This window comes from Pteropus vampyrus, unplaced genomic scaffold (genome assembly GCF_000151845.1).
Source record: "Pteropus vampyrus isolate Shadow unplaced genomic scaffold, Pvam_2.0 Scaffold25, whole genome shotgun sequence".
Lineage (NCBI taxonomy): Eukaryota > Metazoa > Chordata > Mammalia > Chiroptera > Pteropodidae > Pteropus > Pteropus vampyrus.
The window spans coordinates 4,105,687-4,119,060 of NW_011888806.1; the positions used below are offsets into that span (position 1 = coordinate 4,105,687).

The 13,374-nt window shown below is 43.6% G+C and overlaps 1 protein-coding gene across 1 annotated transcript; it reads right to left on the bottom strand.

Moving 5' to 3' along the window:
• Positions 1-7,598: 7,598 nt before the first annotated feature.
• Positions 7,599-8,759, bottom strand: ATOH1 (atonal bHLH transcription factor 1). The gene has a single exon (XM_011356279.1). It carries the CDS (start codon positions 8,728-8,730, stop codon positions 7,672-7,674), a length of 1,059 nt encoding a protein of 352 aa, XP_011354581.1. The 5' UTR covers positions 8,731-8,759; the 3' UTR covers positions 7,599-7,671.
• Between the last annotated feature and the right edge of the window lie 4,615 nt (positions 8,760-13,374).

Sequence of the window (13,374 nt, forward strand, 5' to 3'; positions counted from 1 at the left end):
TCATTTAAATCAGAGGAGATAAACAGACATTCTAAATGCAAATTATTCTAACCAGTTGACTCAAATTTATCACTGGAAATGGAACCTGGTCATAGCCATCTCCAAAGAATTACCTCCTTCTGGCGCAAATGTAAAAAGAAAGAGCTCAGGAACCTCTATTATCCATAAGTTTGACCGAGAATAGGAGGAGCAGGCATAAAAAGGCTGAAAATATGCACTTGAGGCAGATGAAGTGTGATGGAAAGAACAGGAGAACACTGAGCCCAGATTCAGAGCAGACCAGGGTTGCTGTAGCCCTGGTTTCCACCGTACCAACGCTATGTTACCTTCAGTGAGGCCATTTAACCTCTCTCAGAACATAAGTTTCTTTGGGTTTGAAATTATGACTACCTCTCATTAACAACTTCATAAGAAACGAAACAGTGGTATCCCCTGAGTTCTAAAGGAAGAGATTGGGACTGTGGTTGATTGGAAGATTAGCACTATGACGGTTTCAAACCACTTGGAATCCCTACTGTTTTTGAGGGAAACAACGAAGGCTATGAAGAGGGTGCCCTTGGAACTTTGGAGGAAATAATGACAAATATAAGACTACAAAAGCTGGTGGGCCCATTTGTAGCAAGAATGCCACTCTTACCTAGAGGATAAAGATTCTTTTCCATGTTTCATTCTGAGATTCTGCCAAGTTCTCAGTTCTATAAGAGTGGAGCTTTATTTTATTTTTATGTATCTCTCATGGTAGTTAATCCTAGTGCTACTCTGCCACCAGTACCCAGTAAGTGCCTGTTCATTGATAAAGAAAAGGGTGAGATGTGGGAAAATGAATAAGAGGTGGCAGAGGAAGATTTTGGAAAGAATCAAAGAACTAGACACCAAAGGAGGTCACACTATTTCATGAGATCATTGTCTTCTAAATCATAAAATTGTTTTCTTCTGTATTCTCTGATTATCATTATCAATACAAGGGAACAGCTACTTCTTCACTTGGGTGATAGGTGGCTGACTTTTTCATAAAAATCGATGGCCCAATAAATTCATGCTGAAGTTATTACAGTGACATGACAATCTCCCTACCTTAAACTAAGGGTGTCGTACAACCTTACCCTGTCCCCTGTTTCTCTTAGAGTTTGTGTAGCCTGAAAAAAATTCTTGCTTCCTGATTTTCACAAGCACTCACTGGTTATGATTTGAGCTTCTCTCACTGAGCCAGAGGGTGAAAGTCTTGTGCCTCCTAGACTGATGTCTTTATACTTTTAAAGGCAGCTGGTATGAATCAGAGTTGAGACACCTCGGGCCTGTAGCATTTTGTCCCAGGCTCCATAGCTTAAAAGCAATGAAGTCATGGGCTTTAAGAAGGTAAGTTGTCTGCTTCTCTCTTCTCTGAAAAATGACTGAACATTATAAGAGAAGTAAAAGGGGATTATTAGCCAGTCAATCTCCAAAAGAAGACCTAACAGGAACATTTTTAGGTCAGTGCTTTCATAGTGTAATACTTGGCTCCCCTTGTACCAGATTCACTTGGGAATCCTGGATGCGGATTCCTGGCATTCTTTTTTGACCCACTGAATCAACATCTCTTGGGTTATAAGAAAATTTGAGGACAAAAATATTTTGTACGTTTCTGCTAGGTTGTTTGCTGAAGCAGATACACGTTGAAAAGGAAAAGAACTAACTTTCTACTTTCCTGGTCAACTAATTAATGGCCCTGTGTTTTCAGATCTGCCTTAGTTTTGTGAACTTTAAACCTTAAAGGCCACAAATGATGCCTATTCCTTTCTCAAATGCTACCTCACCCTTGCCTCATGTTGAGGAACCCTCCCAATACTAGTCCTTCCCCTCTCTAGCACACCAGCACCAAGAGTTTGTTGAGGCCAGAAGGTGGGAAAGATTGTGAGAACTGTCTCTAGAAGCAACAATAAGTGGCCAGTGGCCCAAAAGAGCAATGATATCTGTTAGCTTGAGAAATCCCAAGACAGGCATCTCAAAACTCAGCTCACACTTTCCTTCATCATCCTGACAGTAGCTGGGCCTGGTAAACCAGCTGGCCATCAGAACACCATTTCCTTTATCAGATTTCTTGACTCTTTAATCAGAATTATTTAAAAAACTAATACTTATAATTGAAGAGCATCTTGTTTTTCATTCCTATGGAGGAAATTTCTGATTTCCCTGGGGAAAAGTATGAAATTGTAGCATGGGCCTGGCCTCTCTGCAGGTAAAGCAACAAAAACCTATTTTATTTACTTTTTTATTTTGTACCAGAGAAAGCAGAATTGAATTAGGAAGAAGAATGCTGGATATAGAGAGGTCCGAAATCTTTGTATCAAAATGTTTAATTCTGCGTTTCTTTTTTTAAGGATCTGAGGAAAGAAAAGTCACATACGTGTGTCCCATCCTAGATTAGGGGAGACAAAGCCCATGCACTCTTTCCATTTAACGTTCAAACTTCAAGAACTGTATCAGCATCCAAATATGTAAAAAAATATAGAATACTTTAGGATAAGGGAGGGACTGAAGAACTGCATCTTTAACTAGAAAAAGTGAATGGATCTTCCATTACAAGCTCTGGATCGCGCGTACTGGCGCGGGCTGGCGGGCAGCGCGTCTGCAAGGCCCCTGGGGCAGAAGGATGCGCTTCCTTCCTGGTCCGGTTCACTGCTTCAGGTGCCTCAGTCCCCAGCCCAGCTTTTCTTGGACAACCCCTCAACCCTCCTGCCGTTGCCTCCTCCAGCTTCCCCTCCCCTTGGCATTGCTTGGCTTTAACTTTGCGCAGCTTCTTTTCTTGCCGGGCTGGTTGCTGGGAGGTGCAGTGGGCAGTGGCGGCTCCCGCTGCGAAGCTGGGGGAGGAGAGAGGCACCGGCTCCGCGCGGGAGGCGGCGAGAGACACTCGCTTCTGTGAGTTCTGTCGGTGGGGGGCCAAGTTAGCCTGTCGACGAGGAGGAGGCCGAGGTTGAGAAGGCCGGGGAGGGGTGATGATGGTGTTAAATGTGGCCGCGCAGCTCCCCGGGGAGCTGCCTGAAAGGAGAGTGCGCTCACCAGCTGACAGCGCGTGCTCCGCTCCAGACGCTCCGCACCGCGGCCAGGAGCCTCTGCCAGCCCCTCTATTGTCAACCGTTCTCTAATTAAGAAACACTCACATTACGGCAAACCACCCCCACGCTTCTTGGTTCCTGTCCTTTTCTTTATCTCCCCCCGACTTCTCTCCTCCCCTGGCGTCGCAGAATTTAACCCATTCTCCGCTCCATTCTCCTTTTCCTGGTAGGGGCCTAGGAGAAAGGGAGGGACCTCAGCGGTTGGCGTCTGGTATTCTGCTCAGCCTAGGATGAGGATGGGTGTTGAGAGTAGTCAAAATCAGCCAGGAAAACGTACACCTTTATTATATATCCCTCCTACTCCCACCCAATCTTCTACCCCTTCTTATAAAACCAACTGCAAGTAATTCGACTACTAGATGTCATCTTTAAACTCTCACCAATACATACTTACTTGTTTTTCCAGATTGAGATTGACAAACCTCGGCTGCAATTGACAAATACGTCCGCTACTTTTCGTTTCCAATTCTAACTGGGGTTTGGAATTGCCAAGATGAAGTTCATCATTTCTTTCTTGAACTTTCGAATGAATAGAGAAGATAAATAATTACGAGATATTCTTTGAAAAAAGACCACTTACTTGGTTCAGGTTTACATCTCTAAAATCAATAGAAAGGCCTAATGAAAGCATTGGTCCTGCGCCGGTTAAGATTAAGGCAATTAACTGCCCCCCCTTCCCCGCCCCCCGCCTCTTTCTTTTCTGGTCAAGCTAGACCCCCAGTTAGCAATGTCCCATACAGAACATACTTAAACTTGCCAGTTGCCAAAAACAACCTTCGTTAAACTTTCTGTGAAATCAAATACGTTTCCCAAAGTGTGGTAAGCCAAAACCCTCCAGAAATAAAAGTGGTGGTGGGATAGGAGGCAAAGACAAAGTATAAAGCAGGCTGCATAAAGTATATAAAACTCTAGAAAGCACCAGCAGTGTCGCAAAAGACTAACCCGATTTATCTATCTTCATTACTTTATGAAACGCTGCCTCTTTGTTTGTTTGGGTGATATTAAGCATGCTTAACTTGCACACATAGTTGATTCCTTTGCTAGTATCTTAGATACTTGGATCTGACTTTGGAAGGTAGAAGCTAATTGCTAATAATGGAGAGAAAGGAACCAGTCAGCATGGCAGGAGTGGTCTGGCATATGGGGAATGAGCGCTCAGAAATACTCAATATTCAAGTTTCCAAAATATTAATGAGATTATAGCAACCTGCAGCTATATGTTACAGCTTGTTAATGGAGTGTAAGAGAGCGAGCTGCCAAACGTTTGTTATGCAAACTCCATAGCAGAACCTTAAAATGGAAATGTGATTGTACATCTCTTTCAAAGAAATGCCAGCATAAAAGGAAAGAAATAAAATGAAGGAAAGAAAAGAGGTTAAAGTTCTCATTTGAACTTTGAGCACTTAATTTACTACAAACTGTTTTGGATTTTTGTGCATGTCTTGATGGGTTAGAAGAGTTCATCCTCACTTTCAATCAGTGCAATAGAGAATTTCCAATCTGATATTGTTTTTCTCTTGAAAAGATGTGTAAAGTGACTTCTTCGAATGAAGTTGTCATTATCTCTAAGTCATATATAATGCCACTAACATTTAAAAATTAAATATCTGACTATTACTGTGGTACAAGATGAAAAGCCTCTAAATATTTGAATATTTACATAGCTCTTATCCATGGATTTTCTTAGAGAATAATTTGTGGTCACATTAATTTAGTGGATGGGAGTATTAAGATCCTGTTCTGGATATTGACACTTTCTGTGTAATTTTGGAGCAAGTCAGAGGCAGGGGCATTTATAAAAGATGGGGAGAGGATATTCCTGATGTCATTTCTGCTTAGAAATTTCTGTGAGTCCATGAAAAGAAAAATAACTTTAGAAGAGTCTTTTTCTTCTGGTTAACACAAAGTGAATATAAAGGGTTTTGAAAAATGAAATATAGGTAGTTTTGTTTGAGAAAAAAAATCACAACTTTACTTTTCTTACTCCTGTCCTTCCCTTACTCAAATTCATAACAGATAAAAGCATTCTGTGTCCTCTTCTCTCTCTCTTTACACAAGCACGCAGACACACGAAGCCAAGTAACCATAAAAATATGTGTCCATGCTCATCCTACAAGGTTGCTGTGTGTCCATGCCTGTTGAGTCTGCTGATGGAGAGTGAAATGGAAATGTGCTCGAAGCAATCTCTTGATTTATTCAGAAGACAGAAGATTCCTGATGTTTATCGTGAGCACAGCAAACTCAGTGGGTGCAAAAGGTTATCTAAGGGACAGGTGCATTGTTTCTACCCCTGGAAAGTGTCACGAGCCGCCGCTCACTTCTCCTGGAGAGTGAGCGGAGGCTTTCCGCTTCCCTGGATCTTCCGCACCTGCTGAAAGCTATGGATACCCAGGTGGTCAGTTAAAAGCTGAGTTGCAGTTCGCAGTTCTCTACTCTAGATCAGAACTTTGGTCTCCCGCGTATTACTTTTTGTGCACCTAGTTTGTGGCGCTCTTCTTTTTTCTGGATGTGGCGGAAGAGGAAGATTCGGGAACGATTAAAATAACCATTTCTCTCCCCCCCTTCCTTGTCTTGTAATTTGTTATCCAAATGAAGACCAAAATGTAAAAGATTTGGCTTAAAACCAAACTCTCAAATCCAGCGTTGTTTATCCCAATTTTCAGCTTAATACACAATTCTACTCTCACATTTGCGAAATGCATTTTTAAAATTCCGCTTTCTACTCTAGCTCCTCCTTCCCCCTCCCCGCCCCCCCCCACACACCATATTAGTTTTTTCAAAATCTATAACCCTGAGACCCAGAATAGGCTGGCTATTCCTTAATGAGAACCCTAAGGTGAGAATGAGTACAGGGTTTAGTTTCTTCAACTGACTAAAAATGTAGTTAAATGTTTTTTCTACATAGGAACTAATTCATAAGGGCAAAATAAAAGCAAACATTATCTTCTCTATTGGGAAAAACAGAATTGTTTGGTAAGAAAAAAATGAGTGGAGGTCAACAATTTCCTAGGACAACTGCGGGCTTCTAATTTTTGAATCAATGAACCTCATCCCCTTTCCCTTGAAGTTTTTTTATTGTTCTCTTTTCCTCTCCTTGCCTTCAAACCTACCCCCACTAGAAAAAAGGGCGGGGGATGGAGAGAGCGAGAACGCGCTAGCGCAAGCGCTAGTGCTGTGAATTTGACCTTACAGGAAAAGCTTTCAACTTGGCTGAAGTTTTCATGAAGTGGAAATAGATAAGCCTGGTAAAGTTCACTACTGGCAAAATCCTAGCAGATCTGAAACATGTGCCTCCCCTTGCAGAGGTTTTTGGGTTCTGAGCGAGGAAGAGTGGAAAGATCCTGGCTATCCAAGAGGCAAAAGTATAGCAAATTTAAGAGAAGTTTTTATCTTACAATTTAATATTGGCAAAGGCTCTTCTGTGTAGAGTTTCTGATTCTACTTGAAGACACAAAGTTCATAACAAATTTTTCTTCAAAACTCTTAGATTGCATAAATTGACATTTAATAGAAGAGTTCAAATCTTCAAAGTCATTTAAGAACTGTTTTCAATGCTTGTAAGAATGGAATAAGTAAGTGACAAATAAAAGTTATTTTCAAGTTTATTTTTATCATTTGCAAAAGGAAATACATAAAACAATGGCAGTTGGCTTTGCTAACTTAAAATAAAATGATCTTGAGTAGAAAATGTAAAAAACGAATCAAGTTAAGTAGAAATGGTAGCAAACACTCAATAATAAATAAGTTTTCTAACATTAACAAAGCAAAATAAAATTGACCAAATGCTTTTGACACTACTGGATTTTTTAAAATTTTATATTTTTTTAAACAAACATTTGCAAAGAGTTTGAGGGCTATAAGTGGCCGTGTTTAAAACAAAACAAAACAAAACAAAAAACAACTGGTCTGCAGTTGGCAGTTGAGTTTGTCCCGGAGCCGCAGCAGTTAGCGGCTGATAAAGTGCGTGCGCCAAGTTTACTAAAAGACGCCAACTTTCTCGCGATCCGATATACATACTGGGTATGTTTATACAATACATAAACCTCAAAGTTCTTTACTACAATTTCATAGTCAAAAGTTATTACTTTGGAAGCCTTAACTTTGCGTTTTATAATGCATTTTGGGAAACAACTTTGGAATACTAACTCTCCCACACGTAAGTGCGCGCAACACACAGGGATGAATGCCCAGGGCATAAAATAAATTAAACACAAACCAGCGACAGAGAAGATGCGACGTTTTAGCAGCGTATTGGCAGCAGAGAACTAGAATAACGATGCTATCTATGAGTACCTATAATTATACCTTATCTATCTACAGGGGGAACAGAAGGTAGGCAGAAAGAACGCAGCTTTAACAAGTTTTTATCAAACAATATTGGACGGTAGGAAGTTTGGAATAGTGGCGGCTTTTGCGAACCATCAAATGTAGCTGCCATCTGAAGCCAAGTCGTTGCTAAACAACGACCATTGCTGAGCAAAAATTAAAAGGGTGAGGGGATCTTTAACCGCGGGCTTCCCGCGCACTGGGAAAGGGCGATTTTGTTTCTGTCTCAGTTTTCAGGGTTTCTGTCACCTTCTTAACTTGCCTCATCCGAGTCACTATAATGGGAATGGGGGGAAAACTCGCCATCGCTTCTATGAGAGCGGGGCGAAGTTTTGCTACTTTCCTCCTGCACTGGCTGCAGGATGCCCCCGGGCAGCGAAGGCGACAGGTTCTTTTGAGCCATCATCGCCGTCAGGGCGCTGTCCTCAAAAGTCGAGAAGTGCAGAGCGTCCAGCTGCACCGAGTAGCCTCCCGCAGAGGCGGGGGCGGAAAAGCGAGTCCGGCAACTTCCGGGAGGGGTCGGCCGCTGACCCGCTCCTGATGCCGGCTGTGCCCCCGCCGCAGTCGCGGTGCCGGAGCCGCCTTCGTAGGGGGCGGCGGCGCGAAGGTGATGGTGGTCGCTTTTGCAAGACGCTGGCGGCGGCGGCTGCTCCCCGCCACTGGGCGTTTGCAGCAGCTCGGACAAGGCGTTGATGTAGATCTGGGCCATCTGCAGGGTCTCGTACTTGGACAGCTTCTTGTCGTTGTTGAAAGATGGGATAACGTTGCGCAGCTGGTCGAAGGCGTGGTTCAGCCCGTGCATCCTGCGTCGCTCCCTGGCGTTGGCTGCCAGCCGCCTTTGCTTCTGCACCCCGTTCACCTGTTTGCTGGAAGGGGCGCGCTGGCGGCTACAGCCCAGCTCGTCTACCACCATCCCGCCTTTCAGCTTGCACAGCTGTTCTCGCACTTTCACCTGCCCAGGGCTCTGGTTGCTGCTGCCTCCGCCGCCGGTCCTTCTCACGAGCTCCCCCTCGCCGTCCGTCTCCTCTCGGGACGCCGCGGCTTCGGAGGCACCCAGCTCGGGGGAATGCAGCAAGTACTGGGCGGCGCGTGCCGTGCAGATGCCCTGCAAAGTGGGAGCCAGCCAGGCGCGTGGGTCAGTGCTGTCCAGAAGGGACAGCTCAGCCGGGTAGACGGGATGCTCTCTCGTCTGCAGGGTCGCAGGTGGCTGTGGCGGCGGTGGCTGCGGAAGGTGGTGCGGCTGGGGATGGCGATGGTGGTCCCCCAACTCCTTCACTTCAGCCCACTCTTCTACGTGCAGCAGGCGGGACATTGCACTTCTGAGGCTTGGAGGCGCAGGGTCGGAGGAGGCACTGGCAAACCAGATCAACAACAACAACAAAAACCCTTCCCGGGTCTCTACTGCAATGTCTTATTTTTTTCCTCCTGGACCCTCCCCCACCCACTCGGAGATCACACACCAGGTCGCGTGCAACGAAGCTTCTCCGGTTGCTGAAGGCGCTGCGCCCCTTTAAAAAGCGGCACGCGCCAGTGTGGCTCCCTCTGCTCCTCTCCCAGCCCCCTCCTCGCGCCAGTCGCGTGTCTGCTCAGCCAATGGAGGGCGCAGGCAGGCGCGTGCGAGCAGCCAATCAAAAAGTTTTTACAACCGGAGAAAGTTCCTGCGCACAGACTCCGGCGCCAGTTCTAGGTGTCTCCTCCCCATCTTCTTTTAAGTTCATCAAATTCATATGTTAATTGCGTGTTGTAATTTGACCCCGGCGTCGTGTCACCTCCCCAGCGGCCCTGGTGCGTGAGCTGACGCGGAGCGGACTCTTGGCTGGAGCTCCAGCTAACTCGGGTCAGACGTGCGGGGCCTCAGGTTGGCTGCAGGCTCCAGGCCAGGCTGGAAGCGCGCGGCGCCGGGAAGGCACTCGCGCCGGAGAGAAGCGCGCTTGTCCTTTGCTGCCTCCAGGGTAGGATCGCAGCTCCCACTGTATGTGCTCAAACATTTAAAATCTCGTACATGTAATGGGATATATGTATACATGTTCGACAAATGGGTGTATATATATATAATACATGCATGTATATATACGTCTTTCATAATATATATTCATAGATATATAATTGCTAAGTGATGTCCATTTAAAATCAATGTTAGAATTAAAAAAAAATGATCAGAATACGTTTCTCAATGTTCATTTCTCGCTTCAGATCAACTTTTATGTAATCTTTTTCTTAATGGAAAGTAAAGCTGTGGTACAACTATAGAATGTACCAAATTCCAGATTCCTCAATTCTCTCCGTCCCCTTTTCCCAGCACCCTGCGGCCAACTAGGATTGTAATCTGCAGAAAATTCTCCACTGAGTAGTTTCAGGGCTGGGATATTTTACAGCATCCACACCTACGGTAGGACTCCTTACTAAATGTGGAGCCAGGGCAGGGTGCCCAAAGGAAAATGAAAGGCTCCTGCGTTCTCTGCAATTGAACAGTTCCAAAGCACAGAATCCAGGAGTTACCTACTCTTCTGCCTCAGGAGCCCTGGGTTTAGTACGCCGCGTGACTTCTTCCGCAAACACCCAGAAACCACAGACTCACCCACCCATCCATCCTCCCTTTAGTTAGGATCTGCTCTGCCCCAGAACTCCCTCATCCCACCCCCGCCGCCGCCGCCGCCGCCGCCGCCGCGGGCCAGAGCGCTAAAACCCGAAGGTCCTGGGTCTCGCTGGGACCTATCTCCCAGGTGAGCTCCTGTCCGAATATCTTCGGTTTCTCGTATTCACAACAAAAAGCCAATCAGAAAGGCCCCGGCCCCAGGCACGCCCCGGCTTGCGCCTAACACCGCCCCATGCCGGTGCGCAATCCTGCACGGTCTCGTCCCTGCGGCCCAGAAGTGGGACCCAAGCAGTTAGTGCTAATTCTCCTACTTTAGTGGTGGCTCTCATCCCCAAAGGAGTCTCATCTTCTGGAAAATATGAAGAGAAAATCAGCAGAAAAAGCTTCCTGAAACCAGAAACGACTGTGCCCAGAAGCAACTGAAAGATGTGCTAGTATTCGCAGGGACTTGATCTCACTTGTCATTTAGAACTCCTCAGGTAGAAGAATGTCTGGGACTGGATTGGATTAGTTATAGAAATATTCATATTTTATACTGTAGTCTACCTATATATTCTATACTGTACACTATAGTCTATCCTTCTATACCTTTATGACGATTATCTCCATAAAGGTATAGAAGGGTAGACCAGAGTGTTAAAATGGTACTTAACACATCATTCTTAATCTGCTTTTCCTCCAACCTTGTCTAGTTGCTGGTGCATAGGGACAGTCCAGGGCCTTTTGACCTTAAGAGCCAGCAAGGTCAAAGCTGTAGTCTTCTGTGAATATCTAGGTTCTGCTGAAATAAGTATGTTAAATAAGACGCTCTGGAACAAAATCAAAAATAGAAAAACTCAAACCTAATCTGAAAACATTGATGAGAATAAAGAAAAGGTCAATAGGAAAAGTCGTCTACTATTTTTGTGGGGGAGAAAATTCTCCAATTTTTTGGAGATTGGACTAAGTACTGTTGGAATCAACTGATGATTCTAGTTCTACAAAGTGTTACTATATAAAATGTGCTACTTCAGAATATAATTGCTAATAGCTATGGGTGCCAAAATGCAACTTTCAGAAAAATGATTAACCATCTTCTATGTATGAATGGCATAGTAAGCAGCTAGAGCCTGGAAGTATCAGTTGTTTATATTGCTTTTATTCCTCATACATTGACTTTTCCCAACTGTATCAGCTGAAAGCTCCTTTTCAAATTTTTCCATATAATGTCACTACCAAATATGTAGGATGCCCAGATTTTCTTGGGCTTGCATCATCCAAACATTTTGTCTGTAATTTAAATTTGACTACATAGTTGCCAAATATTCATTTTCCTCTGAGCTTAAACAGTTTTATGGGCTGTAGCCAAGTATTTGGTGAATACGTGGAATATTGATTCCAATTGGCCAGCTTTTATAGATAATCATTAGTATTATTACTATTTTAAAGCAAGTCTCACTTTTTAGGTGAGTAAAATAGTGTCCCAAAAATGTGAAGGATAGTAAGATTTTTTAAAAAATAGTTTTTGGTGAAATACATTTCTTTTGCCCTTAGAATAAACAAGAGGCTATTTTTCTCCATTCTTCTCTTCCTTCTCTTCTGTCAGATGGGGCTGAGGAAGTAAAGTATCTGAATGGAAAAAGAGACACAGGGCCCAGCACATAGTGTTGGGGCCTGAGGAGTGTGAGCAGGGTGTCCCTGCAGGGAGTTCATGGCATAGGTTGTCAAACATCTAGCAACCTGAGCGAGTGAAGGGGTTGGGTGGTGAGAGCAGTAGCCGAGTGTAGAGTATGGCAGTTTAAGCAGGGAGAGAAGAGCTCCTGTGTGAGGGGACAGCTGGATTACTCACGGAAAGATTAATGAACAAAGTAAATATCTGGGGATAATCTGAGTAAGGTTTCCCACTGTCAGGAAAGAGAGTTACAAATATGGAAAGGGAGAAACATGTAGTGTTGGATTCAAATTGGAGATTTTGATGTCAATTAATAATGCATAATAGATGATATAGAAATTAACATAGCTATAAATGTGGAGTGTGTGTGTGTGTGTGTGTGTGTGTGTGTGTGTGTGTGTGTACCTACATATATTCCCTAGCTCTTTTCATTTTCAGGGCCTGGAGTCAGCAATGAGTATATCTGGCTCCCAGATTTTAGTTTCTAAATAAAATTGTCCACTAAAAAGAACCAGGATTCTTGGGAAAATGGGCTGATTCCAGGAATAGGGCAGAAAAAGAAAATACATGACAAACATAGAACATCTTGTGTCAGAAATAGAATGACGGGGAAATGTCAAAAGACCACAAAACCTGCCTGAAGTAGCTTCCAAGATATGCAACGATAGCAACAGATTACCACTGAGAAATAAAGGAATCGGTGAATCCTTACTAAGATAAGAGAATAAATGAATATGTTGATGATTTGACAAATACTTTGTTATAAAAAATGTATTGATTTCAAATGAAAGAAGATTGACTCTACTGCCATGGTGATGTATGGCAGACACCAACTTAAGTGATCAAAGTTTAACATCAGCAGCAATGGGAAAAATCTAATTTTTGTGCCATTTGTTAGGATGCAGAAAACAGCATCTTTGAATATTTCTATGATATTCCTGCCAAAAATAATGGTGCCTGATTCTAAACTGCATTCTTTTCTAATAAAGAGCATCATTGGGAAAATTGAGAAAACTTGAATGGTGTCTAGGATATAGATGGTAGCAATGTTAATTTCCTGATTTTGGTGATTTTGTTGTGGTTATATAAGAGAAAATGTTCTTCCTTTTAGGGAATACTCACTAAGATATTCAGGAATGATGGGGCGGTTTACTTTCAAATGGTTCAAAAAAAAGCTTCTTTGTATTGTGCTTGCAACTTTTCTATAAGTTCGAGATTGTCTTGAATTAAAAAAAGTAAAGAAAACAAACCAAATGGGTATATTTACTTTGTTCTTTACATGTCTGGAGTTACTAATTCATGTCAATCCAAACATGATACCTAGCGTATTGAGGCCTGTAGTTACTGGTAAAACTTTAAGTTAAATTTTGTTTTGCTTCTCAGAGGACTGGGAAGCTCAACAAGAGGGTGGGCACCTGTGGGAGTGGGAGGAAGAAGCAGGTGCTCCTGTGTCCAGGAGACAGGGCCTACTGGATGTGGCTCCTGTGAATGTTCTCAGGGAGAGTCATGGGGAAGGAGTCCTGAAGCCTGAATTTTGGATTCTTCCTGGGAGCCATGGAGGATTCTGACATGAGATGACTTGGTCCACACTTAGTTTGGAGGGATTCTCTGTGGGATATTCAGGGGGCCTGCAGACAATAGCCTGGAGCCACTGTTGTTCCTAGGTAGGAAAATAAATAAATAATTATAAAATTTTGCTCTGTTTAGCC

Excerpts from the sequence above, each read along its gene's own strand:
- ATOH1 (XM_011356279.1), bottom strand. The coding sequence starts at position 8,730 with ATGTCCCGCCTGCTGCACGTAGAAGAGTGGGCTGAAGTGAAGGAGTTG.